Raw genomic sequence first — 27,624 nt, 5'->3', positions numbered from 1 at the left:
AAAGCCATCAAGCAGGCTACAAAAATAAGGCTTGCTTGGGTGATAGTGGCTGATAAAATATTATGACGTTTTTCAAACTAAAATACTTGTGTACTATGTTAGAATCATATAGCTCGCCTGCTTGTTACATTTTTTTTTCAAGCGTTGGCCTTGCTTAACACTTTAGCTACGCGTGTTTAAATCGATCGTATAACAATAATATTATTAATTATTTATGTGTATTTTTTTAAATGTTTGAAATATATCTAGTTGAAAGGAAAAGTTGTCATACAAATATTTTTTTTTTTTTTTTTTTACATTTTCTTGTACAGTCCATCTGACGTAAGACCGTCGTAAGTTGGTGACGCTGTCTCTCTTTGTTGGCTTAGCAGCGGCGACGTTTTGTTGTTATTTTCGCTGCAGCTGAAAAACAGGCTCGGATAATTTTGGTTTTCGTATTGTTCCACAATCAACGTTTTACACTCTGTAGACCTTTAGGTGTGCTTGTCACAAGTTGATAACCACCCTAGGAATGGACTCAGACGAGGGTTATAACTATGAATACGACGACGAAGAGGAGGAATGTAGCGAGGACAGCGCCGAAGAGGAGCCCGAGGACGACACCCTGGAGCTCGGAGAGGTGGAGTTGGTCGATCCCGTGGTGGCCGGTGGGGAGCGAGACGAGTGCGGCGAGACTGGTGGAGGTGGCCACGGTCCCGGTGAGGAAGAAGAGGAGGACTACCGCTTCGAGGTTTTGACTGCCGAGCAGATCCTCCAGCATATGGTGGAGTGTATCAGGGAGGTCAACGAGGTCATCCAGGTAGGTATTTTGGTATGTCAGCGTTAGGAAAGACCGGGGTCCAGGCTTGGGTGAAGCATAAACAGGCCATGGACGTTAGCTTAGCCGTTAGCCTGGTAGGAGTAGTTTACTTGCTGGAAGTTAGCAGTTTCACAAGAGTGAAAAGCTTTACACAATACAAAAAAATCTTTATTATCAATCTAGCCATATTATGTGTGTGTAGTGTTTGAAACGAAGATATTTAGGAACTTTAAATTTGTGCGTGAAAGTAACAATCTCTATACGAATTCTCTTCCAGGAAGTAGCCTAATCCCTATTGAGAAGTTGGCAGTACGTTTGCTAAGCTAATGTTAGCTTGCAAGTTAGCTAGCTTGCTAACTAGCCAACTGTAACCGTTAAACTAGCGCCTTACTGGAAAAACACCTTATTGGAAAAACATAACGTACTTGGTTCTAAAATTAGTTAACTGCCAACTCCCACTAGACGACAGTCTGAGTGCGTTAACTAAGCAATTTCAACTTAACGTTACGAAATTTGTAAAATAACAAGACCGTTAACGCTGTTTTAATGTTGGACGAAAGGCTTGGTCATCGAGTTGGATAGCAAGTTACATGCTAGGTTATTGGCGTTAATGGTAACAAGCTAATTAATTATGATTTCTAAAAAGTTTGGATGTATCATACGAAGACGTTATAATCTGTCAACGGTTAAAGATTTAATATGGGGAAACTCGTTGGAGCCCTTCGGCTTAGCGTTACTTGGGCCTCCATTTCCTTTCACTTAGCTTCTCTTGGGTACATAATAAAATGGAAAGTGCTCTTAATAGACTTGTCAGTATTCACGTTTTTAAGCAATAATGTTGCATTTTATACACATACATGTTTTTGGTGGTCATCATTTCACTATAAATAAACCCAAAAAAACAAAAATAGGAGAAATATGCATACTGTGGAAACAGTATAGCCGCATGGCAGTTGTTTCTACAGCAGAAACAACTGACATGGTGATTCTTCTATTAATAGTATTTAGGTCTAGCTACTTAATTTTCATGTTTTTGCAAAACTTACAAAAAACTTTTTGAAAGTAAATTCAAATATCTGTTTGCTGAAGTAAAGTTTTCAATGTCGAGTGTGTGCTACTATCACATAGTTAACAGATAGTTAACTTCACTTGAATATACATTTCTTGTCTCTAGGCTTAACTGCCTTCACATATCAAGAGAGACTGGTTTTGCCTAGTCTCTGAAGACAATTTAGGGTAAAGTTACTAGTTGCTGATTTTTTTTCATCTGTAGAGACTTTGTAGACTGTCAAAGATTGCACATCAAATCTCAGAAAAACAGAACAGGCAAAGCATAAACATTGTCCACAGATACACTGAGAGGTATTTTTAATATTTTGTCCAAATATTAAGAACATTATCAATATAACTTAGTACAGTTAAACAGCACCACAAAATACAGCATATGTCTGAAATTAGTATAAAATTGAATCTGCACCTCTCTAAAACATTGTGAAAGAAAACTGAACCTTATACCCTTTATTTTAGGTAGGATTTACTGCAGGGCTGCTATTAGATTGCATGGGTTTTAGCTAGGTGTTCCTAATAAACAGGCAACCTGGTAAATTGTCATATTTTGACTTGTCATACGTTATTGATACATTGGGACCAATGTCATGATTTTGTTCTCCATGAGTGTATTCTGATTTAAATTTCATATGTTTATATTCAAGAACCACCAACCACATTGTTTGTTTGTTTGATATTTGGATGACAGCACACATGTACATGTGGCTGTATGAATCTCTCATAAACATTTGCAATACAGAAGTCACTGCATAGTGCTTTGAACGACTAGTATATGATTCACAACTGCATTTTGAGAAATTATTTGATAATTTCCCCTTCAATTGCACAATTATATACAGCAATGTAGTATAACAGAATGTCTTGTATTGTGATACACTCATTATCACCAACATTTAACTAGTATTTTAATAGTATGGTGTCATGAACTACCCTGTGATTTCCCACCCATACAACAGGATGGAGTGAAACAAATATTGTGTATATGGACAGGTCCATGGAAAAATTTCCCTATCTAATATTTTAATAGCTTAGAGCAACCCCAGTTTTTTCTGAAAGAGTGCAACTATGGCACTGTACTATTGTGTACTCTACTACTGCAGCATCATTCTCATTCTGAAATGGAATGTAAAAATACTTATTGTCATGCATATTTAGAATACACTATAGAAAATATGTTTGCACTACACATCTTTCAAGTTGAAATGCATCATCATACCCAGATATTCTGGGGAGACCCCTGAACCTGAATACCTGTAACCATAGTGACACTTGGTACACATAAATGTAGTGACTTTGGTAGCTAGAGAAAGTGAATTTTCTTTTTTATCACATTAAATGTTCATACAGCAAAAAGTGAAAATTAATTTGTCGGACAAATGACCAGTACCAACAGCAGCTTTCTGTGCTTTTATTAGAAGGATTCATTTGTTAGTAGAGTGGAAGTAGATTTATTTATGTGGAACAGCTTTTGAAAAGTTGGGTGATAAATGTTTGATATTTCACTATACTGCTTCTACAAACAAGCAGCATTGAATCACAATGCAAAACAATATTTTGTCACATGTTCAGAAATTCTGCTGCTGGAGAGTAGTCTTTAGTCTTTTGGCCACAAAAAACTGATGGATGTTTCCCCTGACTGATGATATAATTGTTTCTGTAAGAACACACACACAGAGGTTTGTACACGTTATATATGTGTATGACAGCATAAACTTAAAATGATATTAAAATTCAACACAAACTCAAGTCGTTTTTTTCCCTTCCAGATCGATACCTTTTTTTCTCTGTATGTTAAGAAAGTGGAATCTTATAGCTTAGTGACTAAGTGACTAAGTAAGAGGCAACACCAATAGTGACTTGAAAATAGGGCTGGGACGATTATCTGACGTAATCGACGTTGTCGATTATAAAAATTATTCGACGTGGAATTTTAGTGTCGACGCGTCGTGTAAAACCACACAGGGTAAATGTTCATAGAACAAAACCGGAACTTTCTAATGGGACCGTTTATATCCATCGTGTTTGGTTTACCCGGATACAAGCACAGCTCAAGGGCTGGGACAACGCGGTGACGTAATTGAAGTCATTGACTACGTGAATGATTTGCGTCTGTGTAATCTATTTGAACAACATGGCGGCGTCTACCAGCAGTACGATGTAGCGTGTGGAGCAACACGTGGCAAAAAAGGCTCACACACGGTCCTCCAAAGTTTGGGAATACTTTAATCTTGACACCAACAGTGCGGTAGTCTGCAGACTCTGTGTGTGTTGGACGCGGCAAATTGTTATATTAAATGACTAACTGGAAAATAATTGCAATAAAATTACTGTTAGGTTGATAAAAAAAAAAAAAATAATCGCTAGATTAATCGTTTTAAAGAATAATCGTTTGGGACAGCCCTACTTGAAAACACTGCAGACTACTGATTGGTCAGAGAGAATAATCACTACTGCATCATCATTGTATGCGCTGGGACATTCTGAAGAAACCTGCCTCTTTTAGAATAGCCATGTGACTGTATACCGCTTACTGTAGCCTGTTACATTTGTTAGTTATTGTGCCATACCTTTTGTATGGCAACTCACAAAACCATGCTGTGGTCAATTGGAGAGGTGCAGACATTTCTCTATTCGGTATCCCTTGCATGTCCTCCATTGTTCATGTATGTGTCGCGTTGAAGATGAGGTCACGATAGCTTTGTGTGTCGTCGCTATAGTAACCGCATTGAAGGGTTACTATCTGCAGTGGAAATAGAAGTACCTGGTATCAAATGCGAGTAGAATTGAGTCGGTACCATGCGGTGAAGAAATGCTATTTGTATAACTTAACTGCAAGGCGGCATCAGTTGTGGCAAATCGTAACCTGGAGCAGGTTTTCTCTCCAGTTGAACAGAGAACAGTGGCTCGAGTTAATGTTGAGAGCACCAGCTCCACTCTGCTCACATACTCACACACTGGTCAAGTTAAGAATTTAGTGTAGAATACAGTATTATTGTTGCTCCTGGAGCACAGAACTGGTGGGAGCAACATATGTCTGTTATATATCTGCGCATTACTTTATGGATTTATAGAATTTATGCCAAGGTGCACTAAAGCTATTTTTGCAGCTCTTGGTGGCTAAGCACCTTACTAAGACACTTAATGTTGGGTTTTCCTTTTGATTTCTAAACCATCTGTTTATCAATCAGGAGAGAGTAGTTTTGTACATATAATGAGATGGCCAATAATTGTTGTGCAGTGTAGTAAATAGCCCACCAATCCAGCAACTTCACTTTAAAATGTGCTACTGGCTAGCTGAATTTATTCCATTAATGACCAGCTGACTCCAGCTGTTGGTAGTAACTTCATTAATTCAACAGTATTGTGCATTCACTGCCTTCATTAGTGACATTGCTCTCATTTGTTACTGAGCTGGCTTCATGAATGAAGCCAATCGAGACTGCTAAGAAGTGCTACTAGGTTGAAAAACTGAATACAAAGAATACATTTATATTTCATATAATTATTTGCTCATTTCAGGTGAAGAAGCGAGACTAATGTGCATAAGTAATGCATTAAATTACTTAAATTCATTAAATTTCTAGCACTGAAAAAAACCTTACGTACAGTGTAATGACACTGTGTTTGTGATATTTGCCATATCATCACTGATATTTCAGTGCTGTACAGTATGGTCTGCTTCTGTACCATCAACAGTGTAGGATCCATGTTGGAAATAAAAATGCTCAATCAGATGTAAATTTGCACAAAGATCTTAGATTAAGCCAGGGATAGGATTGATGGGAAAATGATGTGATCAAACTTTTCCATTAAATGTTTTTTGTGGATAGATTTGGTTTTGTTGTCCTTTCAAACTGAATTCTGGATTGTCTGACCTTATTCAATTAGGCTGACTATACTTAAAACTGAGTTTGATGTCTACAGACAAAGTAAAAATGTAAAACTATCATCTGGAATGTTCTGTGGCATTAGTTGCCTACTCTTAAGCAAATACTGTGAACAGAAAAAATAAAACTCCACCCTTTAGTGATCAGATATGTTTGTTCTGACTAACATACATGAGTGGACAATGAATGGTAATGTAATGTAAGTTGGTGATTTCAATGACTTAATTCCATTTCAGTTAGTACCATTCTGGTCTAATACTGGGCCTAATTTATATTAAAAAAACCTTCCTTACATCGTTCTGTTGTCATACAAAACACTTTAACTTGTAAAAGAAACAGGATTGTGGAAATACCAATTAATGAGCTTTTCATGTCAGTAATAGCCTGAATTGTAGGTCGTTATAGTGAAGATTGAAAATTGGCAGTAGTTGAATGTAAAATTCAGGTTTGTTTCTGACCAACCATTTCTCATTCCTCTAGAATCCTGCAACAATAACACGCATCCTTCTCAGTCACTTCAACTGGGATAAAGAAAAGCTTATGGAAAGGTAACAATCTTTACATCCTTTATTTGCTGCCTTTTGCCACCAGGGTGAGCTAATGTCCTCATGCTTTTTTTTTTAACACTGATGTATTTATCTATTTATTTTTGTCTCAATTTTGCAGGTATTTTGATGGTAATCTGGACAAGCTTTTCTCTGAGTGTCATGTCATTAACCCCAGTAAGAAGCCTCGGATCCGTCCTCCAATCAACACTAGATCATCGGCACAGGACATGCCATGTCAGATCTGCTATCTGAACTTCCCCAACTCTGTGAGTCCCATAATGACACCAGCATTGTGTTGCATGAGCTGATCATGTGTTCAGGTGTAAGTTGTGGATTTTTTTTTTTTTAAGCTGTGTGTTTGATAGCACAATGGAGATTTAAGGCACATTTGAACTTGTATAATGCAATTGGTCCCCTAACTGAAGCATTGTCACAGGCGGTGACTTTTTAACCCTGTGTGGTTCATAATGCATAATCTCAGACTCTTTCTCCAGACCTAGTTAACAGCCTTGCCTGCTACAGTAGTCACTAAAAAATATTATTAGCAGACCAACTTGACATCACAAAATGTGATCACATTATATATTATGATGGACTAGGATTAATGTTTTCTCATACCTGCTATAACTAGATATCAAATCAGTGAATGCAACTCATTGTAACTAATTAAACTCAGTATTCACTACCATTGATTAGATTCTCCATCAGTACAGTGATATGATTTTAGTTTTCAGGCTAAAAGTGATATAATGATTTTAACTTGGGATATGAGCTGATACTTGGTGCCCTGTAATCAGACATCTGCCAACCAGCTGCTGGATTTCTCAGTTAGGGTTAGGATAGAAAACTGTCAATGCATGCCAGGTGATAAAAATGCTTAAACAGTAAAATGTCCCAATTTTTAATAAAGATTACTAATACAAAGAACCAAGGGGAAAACTGTTTTTGAAGTGTTACATAATTGTTGGAAAGCTGAATGCTTCTATGTCTCTCTTACTTGGACGTATCAGAAAGAAAACAAGCAAACAAAAACTGCAGCAGCTGTTCAGTAGCAATGCTATACGATTTCAATTGGAAAAAGAAAATGATTGTTTTGCAGAATTGGTAAAATGTGTATATCTTCAGGACCCAGCCCTTCTCTACAAAGTGCCACTCACTGCCATTCACTTGTATTCAAAAATGAAACAAAACAGTTCATGCAAAATTCAAATCAAGGCGTAGATCTATGTGGATGTGGCCTAAAGAGCAAGGTGCTCAATGTGCATTATTACATGAAGTACAGTACTGTATGGACAGACTGGTGGGAGAAGTATAATTGTTTGAGAGCCATTCTGCTGTCAAGCAGTGTTTCTATTAACACCTGCAGGCCATTGCCATGTTGTAAGAACATATTTTAACATTGTAGTAGACCAGGTTGATCCATTCATGTCAATCATGTTTTGAAGGACATGGTTACCTTAGACAACACAGTGCTCCATGTGGTAGTGAAAGAGGTCATCTAGGAACAATATTTAAAAAACTGGGTATCAACAGAAGAAATAAATCTCTATGTATTCCTCTAAATTAAAGGCACACTGCAGAGCATACAGTTGTATTTCCATAATACAGTGTACATTCTCAAGAAAGGTTTAATTCATGGAGAAGGAGGTTTAGTGTTTCATATATTAAGTTGTCAGAAAGAAAGTTTCAAAATCCAGACTATTTTAATCTACAATATTTGTATGTTGGCATTTGTAGCACTCAAAATTATCCATCAGTTATTTTAATCAGTTTGTTAGAACACATTTTTTTGTCAAAACTGGGTATTTTCTCTAAGAATGGCGTCATTCTGAATCCCTTAACTAGCCTGGTTACGGAAAGTGCATATGCTTACAAGCATGTGATGCCTTTTTTGTTTTATTGGAAAACAAATTTGATGCTTCTCTCTTCTACAGTACTTTACAGGCCTGGAGTGTGGACACAAGTTCTGCATGCAGTGCTGGGGAGATTACCTGACCACCAAAATCATAGAAGAAGGAATGGGACAGGTACCCACTAAGATTTACTGCTGAGTGTTAGTATTTTAATAGCTATCTTACTAATGTTTTTTTGTCTTCTGTGTTCTTCTTAGACCATTTCTTGTCCTGCTCATAGTTGTGACATTTTGGTTGATGACAACACAGTCATGTGAGTATCTGTTTGTGCTTAAATTTGTTAAGTAGATGTGACTGACCCAGCAGGGAACGAAAACGACTCCTTTTTTTTAATTTGTTTTTTTTTTTTTGAGAAATGATTATACAGAGACAGACATAGTTCAACCAACTACTTGTGAAGGAACATCTGCATCTGTGTTAATTTTGCTATTTTGCTGAAACGTCTTCAAAACATAATGAAGCCCTTCCACTACCAATTTGGTTATACTTGATATAGTTTTAAAAAAAAAAAAGCATAATTATTTATCACAAATGAATCAGAAGAAAATTGAGATCATTATCTCATGCTGTCCTTTATATTAGTTTTTTTGTGCATTTAACAGGAATGGAATTTGTAAATCATAAGAATTTTTACCTGACATTTCTTTGTCAGTAGCCCACTACTTAGTGCAAAGAAATATACCTCCATATTGGAAGCATGGACACTAATCTCTTGTACCAGCTTTTAAGCTGTCAGTAATTGTCTTAACCTACATTCTGATGTCACCAGCTAACGAGAGACCTAACAGTGTTTTCACTGATCAGTTTAGGGTGCAACATGCACAGAACCATGCTCCCCATGTCAGTATTTAAATTCATAAAATGTTACTTAGTCACCAGTTTTGTAATAACATGAATTGTGTTGAGCAAATAAATGAGAATTCTGACTGTAATGTTAACCCAAGAAAAAGTGAAGTTGTTTGACTTTTTTATTTATTTATTTTTTGTTGTTGTTGTTTTTATTGTTTTTGGATGGTATGCACTAAGTATGAAAGGAAGGTAGCTTTTACCAAAGTCATCCATTTTATGTAATGAAGGCTAATAATAAATGATTTGACTTTTCCTATAGGCGCCTCATAACAGATTCAAAAGTGAAGTTGAAGTACCAGCATTTAATTACTAATAGTTTTGTAGAGGTAAGCTTTGAGTTTTTTTCTCTATTGAAATGGACTGTAAAATCTTGATTTATTATGTTGAGCTGTTGAGGTTATCCATATGCACTGCTTGGAAAAACACGGACCTTCTTTGTACTTTAGCATCCATTAAACTATTAGTTGATATATTCCCTCTCATTACTGCTTTTAAGTGCAATCGACTGTTAAAGTGGTGCCCCGCACCAGACTGCCATCATGTTGTGAAAGTCCAGTACCCAGATGCCAAGCCAGTGAGGTGCAAGTGTGGCCGCCAGTTCTGGTAAGAGAGCTTGTTCAAAAAAGTGGTGTATTAGACTATTGTGAACTGACAGTGACAGCCCTTGAATGTAGACTGAAAGTTTAACAGTAATTGTGAAACATGACCTGTTATGCCTGTTGTTGCAGCTTCAACTGTGGAGAGAATTGGCATGATCCTGTCAAGTGTAAGGTAAGTCAATGAAGAATATTCTACCATTTTATTAAGCTATTTCTTTTTATCTTGAATGAAATTCTGTTAACATCAGCACGGTTAACATGATTATTTCTTATTCTTATTTTAATTCTTTTATAGTGGCTGAGAAAATGGATTAAGAAATGTGATGATGACAGTGAAACTTCAAACTGGATTGCAGCAAATACTAAGGTATGTAATCAACCTGGTTAAAAAAAAAAGAAAAAAGGTAAAGTGAAATTTTAATGAGATTTTTTTGTTTGTAAAACACTACACCTTGAGCAGAGACATAATAAAATCATTAACCCCCTCTCCTGACAGGAGTGTCCAAAATGCCATGTGACCATTGAGAAAGATGGTGGCTGCAATCACATGGTGTGTCGGAACCAGAACTGCAAAGCTGAGTTCTGCTGGGTCTGCCTTGGTCCATGGGAACCTCATGGCTCAGCCTGGTAAGAACTAATGACTTATAAATGATTTTTGCCATGTTGCAGTACACTTCTGATAGTGGTGTATTCACTTCAATTAAAAACTTGAACGGTAAATATGTAGAAAATATATGATCTTAGGAGAAGTATATCCTGTGAGAGAGCATGAAAACAGAATATTGTCTAACAGTATTGATGTGTGTTATTGTATTCTGGAACACATTGTTAATGGTTGTAATGTTTCAGGTACAACTGCAATCGCTACAATGAAGATGATGCCAAGGCAGCCAGAGATGCCCAAGAGGTAATAAATGATACTCCTATTGATACATTTTGCATACTGTTTTACTTTGCCTGATTTGCCACATAATGGGGTGTAATCAGTGTGCAACATTCAGCCATATATCCAACAGGTGTAACTGCCATTCATAAACAGAGTTGGCAGCACCCCCACCTATTGTTTCTATCTTGTTGCACTGGGTGAAACATGTATATTCAGACAAAAAAATCCTCTATAAAAGGCAACAAAAATGTGTACTCAAATATATAAGAATATAATCCACTCCAACTAATCAAGCACTTCTTTGTGTACAAGGAGTATCCACAAACATTGGTAATGATACAGGGGAAGCTACTGCGTGGGCCTGATAATAATGGTCCACTACATCTTTGACAGACATGGTTAATTGTTGCATACTGAAGAATAGTGTCTTGCCTGAAACTCCTGCGTAATACAATTTAGATCATTCTTTATACATTGCTGATTATCCAGCGGTCGAGTAAAAATTGAGTTGAGCATGCTTGAATTAAAGCCAGTTCTATGGTATGTGTGCAGCGCTCCAGGGCAGCCTTGCAGAGGTACCTGTTCTACTGCAACCGCTACATGAACCACATGCAGAGCCTGCGCTTTGAGCACAAGCTCTATGCTCAGGTTAAGCAAAAGATGGAGGAGATGCAGCAGCACAACATGTCCTGGATTGAGGTGCAGTTTCTGAAGAAGGCTGTGGATGTGCTATGCCAGTGCCGCTCCACACTCATGTTCACTTACGTCTTTGCCTTCTACCTCAAGAAGAACAACCAGTCCATTATTTTTGAGGTAAGATTAAAAGGGAAATTTTTGGATTAACTGTTATAATTGTGAGCAGATGGTGCATGACATAAATAACTGTAAACTTAAGTGGGATTGCTGCTTCTGCACAAGCTGAATTGGAGGAAACTGGCCAACATTTCCTGTAGTCTGAGCTGGGCCTTAGACAGGACGTTCTAAAGTTTAGAACACTTTGTAATGGACAACTGACATTTCTGTTCTTTTAATCTATGCTTCGACAAAGCATAATATCGTTTATTAAATTTTTGGTACACCAGAACAACCAGGCAGACCTGGAAAATGCCACTGAGGTGCTGTCTGGCTACCTAGAGCGGGACATCTCCCAGGATTCCTTGCAGGATATCAAGCAGAAAGTACAAGATAAGTACAGGTAAGTGAAGGAAGAATCATAATCACTGTCTGTCACTGTTAAGTTTGTGTGTTCTTGGTCTCTAAATAAATAAATCTTTCTTGTGTCCGTAGATACTGTGAGAGCAGGCGAAGAGTGCTGCTACAGCACGTGCATGAAGGCTATGAGAAGGACCTGTGGGAGTACATCGAGGATTGAGGACACGTCCCAATGCAACGGACTCTTGAGTATCTTGACAAACTAGAGCGCTGATGCAATTTAACAGGGCAGCACGGGCCTTCTGCCGCCTCTCCTTTGGCAAACCAACCACTTTTGCATCATTTTCCCGGATTTGTTTAACAAAATCTTAAAAGTAAATTATATTTAAATAAAAGGTAGAGTAATAAAAAGAAAGTGTACTACAGTATTGTTAGCAACAGAGTGGAGTCTTGAGAAAGCAGAAAATCCATCTTAAACAAATACATCCTTTTGGCTTGTATTGTAACACCTCCCCTGAACTATCTTATTTTCCTGTTTTTTGCTTGTGAATCTTTTCTGTTTTGATTTTGACTTTTGTTTTCCCATTAGTGTGAAAATGTTTTCAACACAGCTTTAATTGTCCTGGCCATGTCTGCAATATGTGGTGAGATCCTTGTCTGGGTGGCTGAATGTTGATAGGCTGATTGCAAAGGGGCAAAGACATTTCAGGGGGAGGGGGGGCGGGGTGGGGTGGGAGAAAAAAAAACCATCAAAAGAACAAAATAGCAAGTCTGTATTTTTCAATTTGTAAATAGTCCATATGCATGGAAGTTAAAGAGCAAGAGTGGCACGTGTTTGCATAATTTTGAAATTTTGAAATATTTATTCTTTACCAATATTGAAAAAGGTGTACTTTTGCCATGTAGGTTGAGTCTGTTTACTCCCTCCATCATGTGTGGGGGGTTGGAGGTCTTTGGCAATAAGGCATTCGCCCTATCATCCTCAGTCTCTTCAGAGCAGTGCACAAGTTACACCTTATCAGTAAATTTAAATGGGAACTGATAGAAAGGATTTCTCTTAGTTGCCAAGTGATCAGATAAAGGACTCGGTGAAAGTGCACGGCTGAGTTGGAAAACCAAGAGCAGAAAAAGTTTTACAGTTCAAAGGAAAGGTTGAATGCACAGGCCCCGTGTCCCTCTATTCTAACCTTTTGCTGTACCCTCTTAGTTGTTTTTAGAGGTGTTTAACATTTAAGAACATTACTAATAATTTGCAAGAGCCAAACTGAGTGACATTCACTCTTTTTTTTTTTTTTTTTTTTTTTTTTTTTTTTTTTTTTTTTTTTTTTTTCCTCTTTCCCGACTTGGCTTGAGGTCGCCCTCTTAAAGCTCAGCTTGCACCTTGGGGATTGAATGAGGGTAATAGAATGTACTGACAGCACAGCTTTGTAGTGCTGCTAATTGGGCTGGATCACTGTCAAACAGGGTCAGGCATTTGCATCACTCTTGCAGGGAATACTTGGATGGCATGGGGCTGATAGTGGCCGCGCCTCTTTGAAGAGATCTCTTGCCTTGCAGTGAGACTGAACATTGCTTTAAACTGAGCTACACAGATGGACTTGCGTGATCCTTCGGCAGATGAGGAATATAGGGCAAACTTCTAAAGGTTGTAGGACTGTTTTATAACGCTGTTATGCTTTTGCATTAAAGACTGTATTTTTCGCACATGGGTTGAGGATTTGACATTGAAATGTCAGTGCCCCTCCAGGTTTTGCATTGTTCTGTGTGGTGGTTGCTCTGGTTGTCAAGCCCTCCTTGTAAATGCTCGTTCGTGTCTCTGCAATATGGCAGTCTTCACAAGATTGACTGGAGGGGACATGAATATACAGGCACTGATGCAAGTCAGAAGATGACACCAAAGTGTCAGCCATCATTAAAACACATCCTTTGCCCCAGTTTCAGATCTTTGGGGAATTCTCTCCCAAATGCTTCTTATGTGTTCAAACTTATTATTTTATCCTAGCAAATTATAAACTGTATTGTTTATTTGAATAAATGTCATGAGAAATCTCATTTTTGGGAGTACTGTGTGAGTCATTAGAATAGGTTTGGTCTCAATCATATTAATTACCCAACATCCATGATGCATTTCTGCGCTATGTATTTTGCAATGTAGTGTACTACAGACCTTGGCAGAGGTGTGTCTTCCAGAATAGCGTGGAATTCATTTGGTACCTTTCATTGAATCATTTTGATTTTAGGCAAAAATGTTAGCTCTTTGCACCACTTTTACTTGCAGATTGTGCGATAAAGATCAACTGGTTGTTTGTATGATGTCACTTTTTGAATTCATTTTGTCTCAAGTCACAAACCAATGATGACACAAGTTGAATGGATAATAACAAAAGATGGGCTATTTTCACTAAGCTGTCTTGCAGGTAACACACCAGCTATAGCTGTGATCATTAGGCTTATATGCTCTCCAGGGCTCACTCTGTTTTCATTCTGTCTGCTAGTAGTTCATAAACATTTCATAACGTTTGAAGTAACAGAAGCAGCTACTTACATTAAACTGAGACATCCAAAAACTTTTAATACTTTTCTACATATCTTTTCTTTATGCTATCAAAGGTGTTTTATTTCCTATTAGTGTAAAAATGTGGGAGAAATTAGTTGTCTGTTTTGGAGAAAATATTAAAGTGCAAAATGTTGCAAACATCATTCTGGCATGGGTGATTGTTTGATAATGGACACTGCTTTTTCTTGTGGCAGCAGCCATTTTAATTAAAAAAAAAAAAAAACAAACTTTTCACCACCATCAACATTTGATGTATTTTTAAACTGTCCTTAAGAAAGCTATCACTGTGTATTCAGTCACTTGTGCAAGCTAGATCATTCCCTATACATAGTTTCCAACTAAACAGCATTTACAATAGTTTAAATGGGAATTTGCAACTACATATTTTGCCACTGGATGGGGACAAAGACACTGCAATTCTAATTTGAAGTTTCATATTTTAGGTGTGGTTATCCTTCAGAGGAAATATTTTCAAAATTGACAGCTCATTTTTTTTTTGTGAGTATCATTTGTAGCATGACACCTTTACTGAACCAGGTTCAGGATCTGTGAGATGACATGTTAGAATGACTCTGCACCATGTTAACCACAATTGACAACACTGCATGGTCAGTGGTAAAGATTTATCAATTATGTGAAATTTAGCTTTGATATTCAAGAAATTCTGTCAAACTTTGGTTGGAGAGTTAACAGACAAAAAAACATTTTCTGGGAGAAACACCATTTCAATAATATGACAAAACATGGAATCATTACAAACATTTATTTAAGACAACAGTAAGTAATATTTTAACAATTCAGTCTGCAGAAGTCTTATAAAATGACACAAAATCAAAATACAATCTGAGGTGAAAGTCTTAAGTTTCACAGTGATTAAAAACACCATGTGATGGGAACATCTCAGCCTGTGTGTCATCAAAGACCTCTTGAGCAGCTTAGTACAGAACTACATAAATGCCTGTTTTTCAGCTTCAGTTATTCATACACACACACACATACACTCTAACACACACACACAAAAAAAACAACCACAGTCATCAGGGTAAAAATCACTCTGCTATAATTACATACAAGACTGGCACTGTAAACCTATATACATGTGGCTGGCAATGTTTGACAGTCAAACCCTTTTAAAATGTCTTCATGTCATTTGCTGGTTTTTTATTTCTTACTAGCAAATAAAAAAATGTGAAACTACCAGAAAAGTGGACAATGATGACTTAAACAAATGCATAACTTCATATTTGATAATGATTAAAATTATTTAAAAAAAAAAAACCACTAAGGGATGTTTACGTTTTTGGTATGTTTTTATTTAAACTAAGCACAATAAGGCCACACACAACCGCAATCTAAATTGCAAATAACCCAGAAAAGCTGCTGATAGATGTGTCAAAGATGATAAGAGCTTAAAAACATCTACAGGATGCTGCATACAGTCCACCCCTAAAGAAGAATGCGTCTTGTGACACTAAAGTGACAGAATTTTTTAGCTGATCTGATTACAATAAAAAAATTCAGTCCAACTTCCCTCTTCAGGAGGCCGGACACATATTTAGGGCTTATCAGCCTGTTGTTGGCAAGTGAAAAAAAACAAACAAACACAGTAAAAGGAAGCAACTCAAAACCATCATTGCACCCTGGCAAAAACAAAACTGGCACAGCAACATAGGCTTTCGGAAATTAGTCTTCAATTTTGAGCCAGCCCTTTTTATAGTCTATCAGCAGCTCTAGGTAGTACTTCCACTCTGGCTCACTGTCATACCTGACCTCAAATATAGTCTTTAGAGGGTTGGTGTGGGCCTCGTGGATTCGCAGCACCTCTCCTCTATACCACACTTCTGATTTGTCGTCTTCTTCGTACAGATGGCGGATCCTCTTCCCCACCAGGTCTGGGTAGTACAACCTCATGGCCCTCTGAGCTCTCTGGACAGCCGAACGCAGGACCCATCGCCTCCTGTGTTCGGCGCTGTGGCAGGCAGACAAGTAGGGACAGTATTTGATCTTTAAGAGCGATCTGCGTTTTCGTTTAGAAGAGCTGCTGAGGGGTCTTAAGGCGTGAGAGAAGCTACCTGTTCTCTGCCACCTGTGGGTTACTTTGGGTGTCCTCCTGTGAAGGTCCCTCTCGCCGCTCACCTCTCCCTCCAAATCCTCAGTCTGTGACAGGGAAGAATCAGCAAATGTCCCCAAGTCTGACACTGCTTGGTAGTGGGCCTTTTTTCTGTTAAGACCTTCGCTAAACATCCTCCTCAGTTTGAGAATCATGCCTGAACAACTGTTGGATCTAACCAGAGATGTTTCTGGTCCTGAGGACTGACTGCCAGGCTGCAGACTGGAGGGCTCCTGCGTTTCTGTGTCGCTGGGAGATGGAGAAAGCTGGTCGAAGGTTAAAGGACACGTCCATGAATTGTCAGAAGTTGGGCTTTGCGGAATGAGTGAAGAATCTTGCTCCGCTACCATATCGTCACTTCCCCTATTCTCACTATCCTCAGACTGATTAGCACTCCAGTTTTTCTTGCAAAATTCATTCAGCACAACTCCATTGACAGTCTTTCCTGTGTCATCTGGCTCTTCCTCATCTGACAAACTGTTGTCCAGAAACGTGCGCTTCGAGCCGCTCTTTACCCTGCTTTTTGTGCTACACCTGTTCAAATGTGATACTGTTTCTTGGTCCTTCGGATGGCTCTGTGGGTGTGACTCTGGGGGTGAGACCGGTGAGGCATGGATGTCTGAAAATACAGAAGTCTCCTCACTACTGTCATCTTTTTCTCTGTTAGCAGGATCATCCACATCTAATCCTGCAACACAGGGGATACAGTAATAAAGAGAGGTCAAAATATATACAAAAATATAACAGGTTTATAAAACAATTGGTTTCTGACAAAATGGGAATGTGAGAGTTAAAGAATTTAGAGAATTTAGTTAGTGATCAGGGAAAACATTTGGACAGCAAGTCAAAGAGGGATGTTCTGCATTTTGGATAAAAAAAAAAAAAAGAATCCTAAAAAGCCAGCAAGCAACCACAGTGTCCGACACCTCCACACAGGCTGGAGAATCAATCCTCCCATAGTGCTTATTCAGCACACAAGAACAATGCGAAACTATTCTATTAATATCAGCAGATATAGTGATCGGACAACATAATCCTGCACCATGAAACACCCTTTCTACAGAGACAGAATAGAAGCTGTGGGTGTAAACACGAAGGCTGGGAAAAAGTCAGCTGCTACAAGGGATGCTATCAGTCAGGGATTAACAGCACTGAGGCAAGGGTAGGACAAGGGAAATGTTCAGATACCAAAGTCAAGTGCTCCCAAACCATGTGAACTGTTAATTAAGTCAGCAGTGAACGGAAATTTGATAAAAACCCAATTCAGTTAGCAAATGCTTGTGCCAAATAAATAATAGCTGTCGAAGCACACAAAGTAAAAAGGCAAAATTTAAGGAAAAGTCTGGTGATGTTCTATATTCATTTCATTGTCAACAAATCCAATGAAAGTACCAAAACAAACAATGAATTAGTCCTTCTAATAAGCATTGCCTGTGCAGCCAAAGCCTGATATAACTTATTTAAATGGGTAAAAATGAGCATAGACTATGTAGTCCCCCACCCCCACCCCCAGCATACACGATCCTGCAGCCAAAAATATGACGTAGTGCAGCAGGTATGCAACAGAAAATAACCAAAACAAATCTAAAAACTACAGTGCCCAACTGTTTTACGCAATTGTTCTTTTAATGAAAGTATATGTGGCCAGTTTTTTAAGATTAAAAGCCTACAGAAGGAACAAATGGGCTTGGGGCTGAGTCACAGAAAAGCTGTGGAAGTCAAAATAGCGAAACACAGATGAACACATTGTTAATGTTGCTCTTTTCACTGGATTTGACCGTAACAAAGCAGAACATCACCAGCCTTATACATTAACCACACATGGACCGGTTTTCACAACAGCACTAATTTTGTCCCACTTGTCTCTATGACTAGACAGCACATGGTGGTGACAAGGTGATGATCACCATCTTCTCAAAACATGAACTTCTTTCCAATCCAAAGGGCTCAAAATGTGCCAGTGCACAGTCTAATCCCTCTGTGTGCTGCAGGTTGTCATTGCCTTCCTCTGGTAGTGTGAGCCACCAGCCTGCCTTGCACTCTTTAAGAATACACTAATGCTAACAAAAAAAAAATCATGAAGGTCAGTTTCAGTTTTCCAGCTCAGCACCCTTCCCTCCACCCACCCATAATCATGCAACTTCGTGCGATTCGTTATTGAAAGCAGAAACTATTCCTGCTTTCTGATTAGGAAAAAAAGCAAAGAAATGTGAGATTGAGGGACAACACAAAAAATAAATATACCTGGACTCTCTTTTGGACATCAGATGAGGTTGATTCTGTAAAAAATAAATGAATTTTATATTGAATATGTATTGTTTACTTTGATTTGTTCTTTACAAAAAGGGCCAATAATGCAGAAAATAGGACTATTAAAAGACTGTTTGAGGGAAAAACTAGATACAGTTAACAAAATGTAATGCTTCATAATAAAATCCAAAAGAATCAGTAAATCACACCATCTGCCTGAGGGGGATTTCCAGAAATCTGCAAGGAAAGGCAGGAAATACTGTTGCTTTGGCAGTCTTGCACATTATCAAACCAGAGGTATAAACTTTAAAATCATTTGTTGAGTTATAAAATATTTATATCCGAAACAGTATCATATGAATTTCGGTGTGTCCTGTGATCTGTCATAAGTAACAGTGAGAACAACTGACACGTCATCCTAACTTTTTTTTTTTTTTTTTTTTTAAAAACAAGCAGAGACCCACTTCTCACTCATGACTAAAGTGAACATTTTTATAACTGCCTGGCTAATCAACTCTACTGTGCTGACAAAATGAAATGCAGTCTTAGCACTGAAAAACAGAAGTAGTCTAGTCTTATTTTAAAAGCCTTCAGTTTGTATGTGCAGGCCCCTAAAATAAGTGTCCATTATCCATCCATTTCCTGTCTCCATGAACATTTGTTATTCAGTGTTAGTCATGAGTAGTGGTGTCCAACATGTTCCATGAGGGGTAATTGACAGAAGTGTTGCTTATCGTAACACCTCTTATTTGTGTGGCTTGACAGTACGGAGAGACACAAAACGCCATAATACTATCCCAGAGCAACATTAATTTGGAAAATAGACAGAAATAAGATGTTTATAACCAACAACCAACCAACACTCTAATGCCAATGTCTTTCATTTCTTTACTAGGAAAATGTTCAGTGTTCTGCACATATTCATGACATTACCTCAGTAAGTCTGAAGTGAACACACACTCACCTAGATGTTTGCAGACACAGGCGTAGTACAGAAGGTTGACGCGTCAGCGTAGATGTCGGGCAGGTGTTTGAGGGACATCAGTCTCCTGAGCCGGGAGGAGCAGGCTCGTTTATGAAGCTGGATGAGGATCTTCTCCTCGGAGAGCGTGGTGGGCCGCAGCTCCACTTTGTGCTCCTGCAGGACCTGGTCGATGAAGCTGCCCTGCACCATCGGAAACAGCAGCTCCTTCATCACCAGCATGGGGAGGAACACCGCCCCCGTTCGCATGACGTGTGGAAAAGGACAACGTTTCTGGGTGGTGTACTCTCTCAACCTCTCGAGGACCTTATGGAATGCTGACTTGATCTCCTCATTGAGCCACACTTCTCTGGCTTTTACCCCCAACAAACACGACACTTTCTGGACTTTGGTTGACGGAGATGCAGGTTCAGTCAGTTCCAACTGAGACAACCAGGTTCTGAGCTCCTGCTCTGAAGAGGCCGACACAGATTTGGATACTAGCTTGGAGAGGGAATGGTGCAACTCAAGGAAGTGCTTGCGGACTGGAAGTTGGAGCTCTAGTTTTGGTATGAAATCAGGTATTGGCTGCGCAGGTGGCTTCTCTGGGGGTTGAGCAGGTGTGGAATGCTTCATGTCAGGGAGAATGATTTTGTAGGTGGAAAGTTTTAGACACTGGGGGGGAATGTTTTTGAAATTTAGCTTTCTCTCAGATGATTGAGGTGGAGTAATGGGTCTGGATTGGAGGGTGGCCACCTGTCCGTGCAGTGTGCATGCATCACCCTGGGAAGATGAGCTCATCTGTGCAGTCGACTCAACAGGTTTGGACTCATCTGAAGTGTTGTTTTCTTCTGCTAAAGAGGCTTTACTTTCAGGTTCATCAGGTTCACACTTCTTTATCACCCACACGGGCCCACTGTCAGATGAACCAGTTTCTACAGGCTCTTTTTTGATTGGGACTTTGCTGCAGTCCCTCTGGCTAACAGGAGACTCTACAGTGTTGTCTGTTTCTGATGCATCTACTTTTTCCACTTTAATATTTTTTGGTTCAACAATTTCTACAACAGGATTCTCTGGTGAGGTATCTGGGCAGATTTCTTTGGGAACCGGACATACAACAGACTGCTGCTCATCTCGATCTGGCCTTTTCTCTTTCATGTCTGGTTTGGTTTTGGCTTCACAGTGCTCAGAGGACTGGACGGTTCTATGAGGTACTCTGCCCGGAAATAACACTCCAGAGGCCTGCAGGTATGCTTGGTATGGCGCCAGACTGAAGACATTGTCAATGACTGGCATAGGAGGAGAGTCAGTTTTATTTCCTACTTGGACATTCTCCATTTCCACCTTTTGTCGTTTCTTAATGAGTTCCACTTCACATAAATCCCTGCCCTCGTCTTTTATTTTGATGGGTGGAGATGAGTGAGAAAAGCCTCTCTTCAGGCACCCTTTAAGAACACTGCTGCCTGAACTGGACGTAGGGCCATTGTATTTATTTCCTGTTGCAACAGAGGGGGAATAAATTATTTTTCTGACATTTGCACTATTCGTTACAGCTGTGTGTATGCGATCTGAACTGTGACTGGGCGACCGGGGCAGCCACGCTGCTGGGGAAACAGGAAGGCCTTTGGACTGTTTTGGGCATGTAACCTGGGCTTCACAGGAGGAATAGTCCATGAGTCTGTTCATGTTCATGCCAGCTGGTGGAAGGATGTGTCGGTCTATGTGCAGGCTGGAGAGCGGGGGAAAAAATCTGTTCATTTGTATGCTGGCTGGTGAGATGCCAGGTTGGCTTATACATCTGGTAGGACTGGTTTGGTCCACACGTAGGAATGGTGAGGAAGGTTGTGACTGGTCAACATGCAGGCTACTGTTGGGTTTGTCCTTATGTAGATTGGCTGCAGAGGCCAAGGGGTGATCCATGTGTTGGCTCGATGGGGAAACATTTATGCTATTAATGTGAAAACTAGGGGATGCATGCTGCCTTTTTAGGGGCGCCCTCACTTGGCTTGTGTTTAAATGAAATCTAGGGACTGCATAACATGGATAGTCAAGTCCCTGCATAAAGGAATGATTCGTAAACATTTCAGTATTAGGCAAAGGAATCTCACCATGAAGCGATTGAGGCACTATGTAATGCTCCCGGGGGGTTGAGATTGTGTGTTTAAGAATAACAGGGACGTCTTCTCTCTGCTTACTGCCAATATTTTTACACCGCGTGCTGTTTTGTACCTCCTCATTTGCCTGGGGGTAGTAAAACACTGGGTGCTGTGTTAGCTGGCCATATTTGGACATGGGAGAGCGTTCCTGATAAACCTCTGAGGTCATATGCTCATATGTAGGATGGGAGGGGTATAGGCCAGGGTAGCCTCTGGGGGATGTCTGCAACCGCTGGCTCTGCTCGCTTAAAGAACCAAACAGTGTGCGAGTCGGGGTGCAGGGGTAACTGCTATAGTTTGGGTCAATCATAGCAGGAAAAGTCCTTGCTGTACTTGGGCTGTATGTCTCCATAGTCATCCTCTTCACTGGCTCTGGATGGGGCTCAATCTGTAAACCTCTCTGTTGCAGCAGTTTGTCTTGTGCCTTTCTCTGAATGGGCGGCCTTTCAATGTAGTGAGCGTCAGTTTGCATCCAGTCATGCTCATATACAGTGTTTGGTAATCTCTGGGTGCTGTGGTCCACACCATATCGGTGTCCTATCACACAGCCCAGTTCATTACAGCAGGGGTTATGTCTGTAAACTGGCTTAGGAATTGCTAGGTAAACAGAGTTCTCGGATGGAGGAGACGAATGCTCAACTCCGGTTTTTTGTTTTCTAACAGACACTGATGTAGCAGCTGCAGGACTGTTGATACCTGGACTTTTGGTGTATATGGTAAAGCCCTGTTTTACTGGGGTGTGACATAGAGAGGAAGAATGAGAATGGCCTTCCTCTGAAGAGTTGCTGTCTTGCCTGTAAAGTATGCGGTTCTGTCCTTCCATGCCAGAGAGGTGACTCATAGGACTTCTGCCATCCAGCATAGAGGTCTTTGAGTTGCTCCAAGGTGGAGCGAATCCTGCTCCATCCTTTCCTCTGGGGTCATAGGTAAAGTAGGACCCGCTGTATTGCAATGCATGCTTATCCAGGAAACCAGACATATTTTGTGGCTTTGACAGTCCTGCGGCTGCTATAGTCCCGTCAAATAATGGCATCTTGCTTCGATACACTGGGTCAATGAGGGTCTCCATCGACTGGCTGCTCATCATGTAGTAACTTTGTTATGATGGTGCACTGATATGGCTCCAGATCTACAAATATAAAAAAACAACAGTTAGACACTGGCATTCATTTTTTTTTAATATTTATGCAAGATTATTTCAAGAGATCCCCCTTTAATTAGCTTGAATACACTCGGACTGGGCTAGCAGGATACATGAGACTTACTTAAAGGAGTCATCATTAGATAAGAGCGATCTTAAGGCTTTTTCTCAAGCTTGACAGATCTTGTCACTTATCACACATATGTCACATATACCCTTATCAGCTGATGCACACTGCTGGAAGCAAAATACACCCCATGACAAGGAAGTAACGCTTGTGCAAGGATTTTTAGTAAATGAGAAGGGCTAAGAATGAGAAGTTTCCTACAGACACAACATGTCGCAATAAACAAACCAGCTCTGGTGGTGCAGCCTCCAGCATTACTGGTTATGGTGGTGACACAATATCATGTGTGATTGAGGAGTCTTCACTGCAAGGTTACAGTGACAAATATGAGAATTAAAACGTGGCTGAATTATTGTAATATATCGTGTGTCCTGCTCTTACTTTCAGATGTCAGAAGGTGTTATCACTCAGCTCAGTGTCACATTTATCATAGCAGAACTTATCACCTTATCTGATAGATACTTCTCATCTTGTGGGTATATCCTGAGACCCAACGCTACAGCAGACTGTTTCTATTCTGCATTTTATCACCACAAGCGCTCAGTTGTACCATAGTTCCCTTTTCACACATTTGACACTTGTCAAATGAAGAGGTGCAACTTAACTGTTATTTTCCCTTTCAGGTCATTTGCTGATTATTTTGTCCATCACAATTTTCCAGAACACGCTCTGATGCCTTCGGATGTAACATTTTGAAAAAAATAGCAGGAACCAGTATACACTTGAGTAAGTGACTGAGAATATGAATCAATGATCAAAATAGCTACTAATTAATTTTCTCTCGGTCGACCTAATCAATTAATCAACTTATCATTTCTGTGCAAGTTAAATGCATAATTACTAGAAAAAAAAAAATCTAACTTACAGAAGTGTGTCTGTTCTAAGTATTGGCTTTCCTCTTAAGTTCTGTCTTGTTATGCAACTGGAGCTATTTTTAAAAGCGATGCAGCAGGTGTGAAGACATTATCATGACTTATGGCAAATAGATTTGTGAAGGCAGATGCTGGTCCCATCATGGTCTATTAAAGCACTTGTGGAAAATAGAGTGCATGTCAGACTCTTCAAGAAGACACAATTAGCTAAATTGCAGAGTGTCATCTTTTAAATTGTTTTGTTTGTTTGTTTTTTTGCCTGAATTAAAGTCCAAAAGTTATTGGGTTTACAATAAGACAAAGAAAAGCAGCCAATCCTCTCAACTGAAAAGCTGGAATCAGTGAATGTCTGGCATTTCAGCCTGAAAATGACTTAAATGATTAATCAGTTATCAAAATAGCTGCAGATTAATTGACAGATTGATAAGATTATATCAGATAGATAGATAGATAGATAGATAGATAGATAGATAGATAGATAGATAGATAGATAGATAGATAGATAGATAGATGGATAATATCTATGCAAACTTTGTGGCAACTTCAACATCAGTGAAAATCCAAGCTGTCCTTGCATTTACCCGTTATCATATCAATGCATGCTTATCTCCTAACCCTGGCTTTTCCAACAGGCACCTGAAGGCAGCACACAGTCTAAGTGCACAGCACAATCAGCTTGTAGGAGAGAGAGAGAGAGAGAAAGAGAGAAAGATGACCTCACCACGTGACTAATTCATAACTCTGCCACACAAACAGCTACAAGCCACCAGCAAAAACATCAACAGTACAGACTATTGTTTTTTTATTGGTAACTTTTATCAATGGCGTTGTTCTTCCATTGGTGGACACTGCCCTCCACTAACACACACACACACACACACACCCACCCCCAAAACTAACAGATCATAGTGCAAAACACCCCTGCTGTCTTTTGAATGGCTGCCAAGTTCAGAGCATAACATCTGCCAATATATGTTGAAACAGCTGTATCAGCTCCTATGAACACAGACATCTGTCAGAGTGAATAAAAATAATAATAATAATAATAATAATATCCGTTACATATCTGCAGGCTATGATGAGCGATTAGTGAAATAAAAAGCAGATTCTCACTGCAGCCCCTCATTAAGTCCAAATCCAGACTCAATCCAGACAGTAATACACTGTCCCACAGTAAGAACAGATGTTATCGCTTCATCCTGTTGACACCTTTCACAGAAGTACAGAGCGATGGCTTATCTGCGTTCAGCGAGGAGAAATGTGGTTTGCGTGCATGGAGGAAACTGCGCAGAGGTGTTTTCAACGGTCTGAAAGCTGCACTCTGATGTATGTGTGTATGTGTGCATGTGTGTCTGTGGCTGTACGTGAGTGTGTGTGTGTCCACACTCCCAGATCTGTAGGGCAAGGGTGATGGAGAGGGTGACTTCCGAAAGCAAACCGTCCAAACTGTCAGGCTGAGCCCCTGAGCCACGTGGGAAAAGAGCGAGTGAGCAAAAACAAAAAATATAACTTCATTCAAGCTTTTCTAAAAGTTATTGATATTTATTAGATAAATGATTACTCTGCCGGACCAAGAAAAGTTGGAAATAGTCTGCATGTTCACATGACATGAAAAAAAAAAAATCATCAGTTTCCGCCAGTTGGTCTCAAAGTAACAACATCAACAACAACAACAACAACAAAAAGACTCTGCGAAAAAGTTTCTTCTCAACTTTGGCAGCCCGGCAAGTTACAGTTATAGTTAGTTTATCAGGAGCGACGTGGAAACACATGAACTTGCTGTCCTGCCTCCATAAACAGCTGCTCAAATGAACAGGACGCAGATCATTTGAAAATAATATAGCGCTCAACTGACAGACACAGCGCGAGTGATTTCCACACAGGTTGCAAATGCGTCACAAAGCTCGATAAAACTTCATATAACCACACTGCGGCTAAACAACCAAAAAAAAACAGCATCGCTTCAAATGCTTGCTTACATCGATCTGTCGATATGAAATAGTTCCACATGCTTTCCTGGAGGACACGCTCATGCGTTTGGTACCATTTGTTGTTCCCTTTCTTCCCCCTTTCTGTCTCACAATGCGTCGGTAATTTAGACACATGATGACTGAGTCGTGAATAAGTTTTCTTACCTCGCTGCTGCTGTGATAGCAATTAATGATTTCCACAAAGACTCCATGAAACACAGCTTCTAAGAAGAGAGGGAATCGCTGCTTGTAAGTAGACTTGTCAGCCTGGATGCGCCAAAAGAAAAAAAGAAATCACACGAAATGAAACGAAAGTCTGCCAAAAGGTTTGAGCGGCTCACTCGAAGTCCACGCGGCTTTTAGAGAAGTTAACAAACTGAAGAAAAGACAAAAGGGAGGAGGAGGATGGTCTTTGATCAATAGGCGGAGTCACACCCTCTGTCTATCCGCGGCTTGCATTTTACACATGTGATGTTTTCCTGCTGTTGACTTGCTCACTTTTATTGGCTGTATCCTAATGTCCGGCTACCAGCTGGCTGCTGCTGCTGACGCAAAAAATAATTTAGAGGCGGGTTTTTTTTTTCATTCATTGACAGATAACACACATGTATTGATTTTTCTATAGGAAGATCTTCTTCAGATGAGTCACCTCAACACTTTAACTTTTTTTTTTCAAAAACTCTATTACTTTTTCAAACAACCAGTACATCAGTACATAATTATGACAGCGGATAAGCTCAGGACAAATACAGATAAATTAAAGGAGAAGAGAGAAATAAGAGAAAAAGAAAAACCATACATACACACATACACACTACACAATAAAATTAAATCACTGAGTAACTAACTGAAAAGATGATTTCTTGTGACCCAGAGATGAAAAAGTGTACAAATCAGACCAACAAGTCAACACTTCAGTTTGGTTAGTTTATTCGTGCACGAAGGACAGATGTGGTGCAGGGTACACCAAGTCTCACTGAATGACACAACTGGAAATGGATTTTGTAACTAACATCTGTTAACCTGGAGACCTTTCCCTCTGTGTGTCACTTTTATTACTTCCAACCTCCCAAAAGGGGGTGCATCACTAAATCTTTGATAGATGTAGATAAACCCACAAACAGCAATATAACAATAAAAGCCAGACATGTAATGGATCCTTTGACATCCTGCTCACCCCATAAGATCAGCAGTTTACCTAAGGTTGACATTCTTAACATCTTTAAACCAAAGTTGCCAACATGCAAAACAAATATCACCATACACTAACAAATGTTTCTCCTATAACTTGTAATCACCAGTGTCCTAGTTCATCCCTCCATACAGTCATCATGAAGCAAGGTACGCAAGGCCTGCATCCTACTCCCGATAGAGGATCCCATCAATCATCTTCAATTTCACTGCTCTGACCCAGTAAGCTTTCCAAATTTGTATGTTCAAGATAAAGCCCCCCACCTCCCTTTTTTTTTTTTTTTTTAAAGAGCTCTTGTTTTCCCTTCATGGAATAAGTAACACTTTAACTTTTAGCTTCTTTCAAGAAAAATATCTAACACTTAAGCAACTACAGCAGACAGAGTCAAGAGCAATCCTTGAGATTTTACTGTAATATATTGTGAAACGTGACTGTGGCTCCTGTCCAGAGTTCATGTATAGTTCATAACTCTCGTCTAGGGTTCCCCTGCATGGAACAAAATACACATCCTTTTATTTGTTGCTTAAGATTTAGATTTAAGTTATCCCACTGCAATTTTACATTAAAGTAAACTACATACAGTAAGT

At 39.4% G+C, this 27,624-nt stretch overlaps 2 protein-coding genes across 2 annotated transcripts; one reads left to right on the top strand and one right to left on the bottom strand.

Annotated features, from left to right (window-relative positions):
• The first annotated feature begins 329 nt into the window (after positions 1-329).
• On the top strand, positions 330-13,753 carry arih1 (ariadne ubiquitin-conjugating enzyme E2 binding protein homolog 1 (Drosophila)). Its single transcript, XM_023422418.2, has 14 exons — positions 330-799; positions 6,235-6,302; positions 6,421-6,568; positions 8,237-8,329; positions 8,413-8,468; positions 9,324-9,390; positions 9,561-9,667; positions 9,793-9,835; positions 9,959-10,030; positions 10,160-10,290; positions 10,513-10,570; positions 11,102-11,362; positions 11,632-11,744; positions 11,837-13,753. Exons 1-14 carry the CDS (start codon positions 512-514, stop codon positions 11,919-11,921), a joined length of 1,590 nt encoding a protein of 529 aa, XP_023278186.1. The 5' UTR covers positions 330-511; the 3' UTR covers positions 11,922-13,753.
• A 1,249-nt stretch (positions 13,754-15,002) lies between these two features.
• Positions 15,003-26,234, bottom strand: prmt2ip (PRMT2 interacting protein). The gene is given in 4 exon segments (XM_087178289.1): positions 15,003-17,056; positions 19,583-19,624; positions 19,627-22,864; positions 26,011-26,234. Coding segments are annotated over 3 exon segments (4,353 nt in total). The 5' UTR covers positions 22,823-22,864; positions 26,011-26,234; the 3' UTR covers positions 15,003-15,941.
• Positions 26,235-27,624: the final 1,390 nt, after the last annotated feature.

Source organism: Seriola lalandi, unplaced genomic scaffold, assembly GCF_002814215.2.
Source record: "Seriola lalandi dorsalis isolate HSWRI2012SDOR001 ecotype SW California unplaced genomic scaffold, Sedor1 jcf7180002054682, whole genome shotgun sequence".
In the NCBI taxonomy this organism is placed as follows: domain Eukaryota; kingdom Metazoa; phylum Chordata; class Actinopteri; order Carangiformes; family Carangidae; genus Seriola; species Seriola lalandi.
The sequence above is the reverse complement of the archived record's forward strand: the minus strand, read 5'-3'. Positions and strand labels throughout refer to the sequence as shown.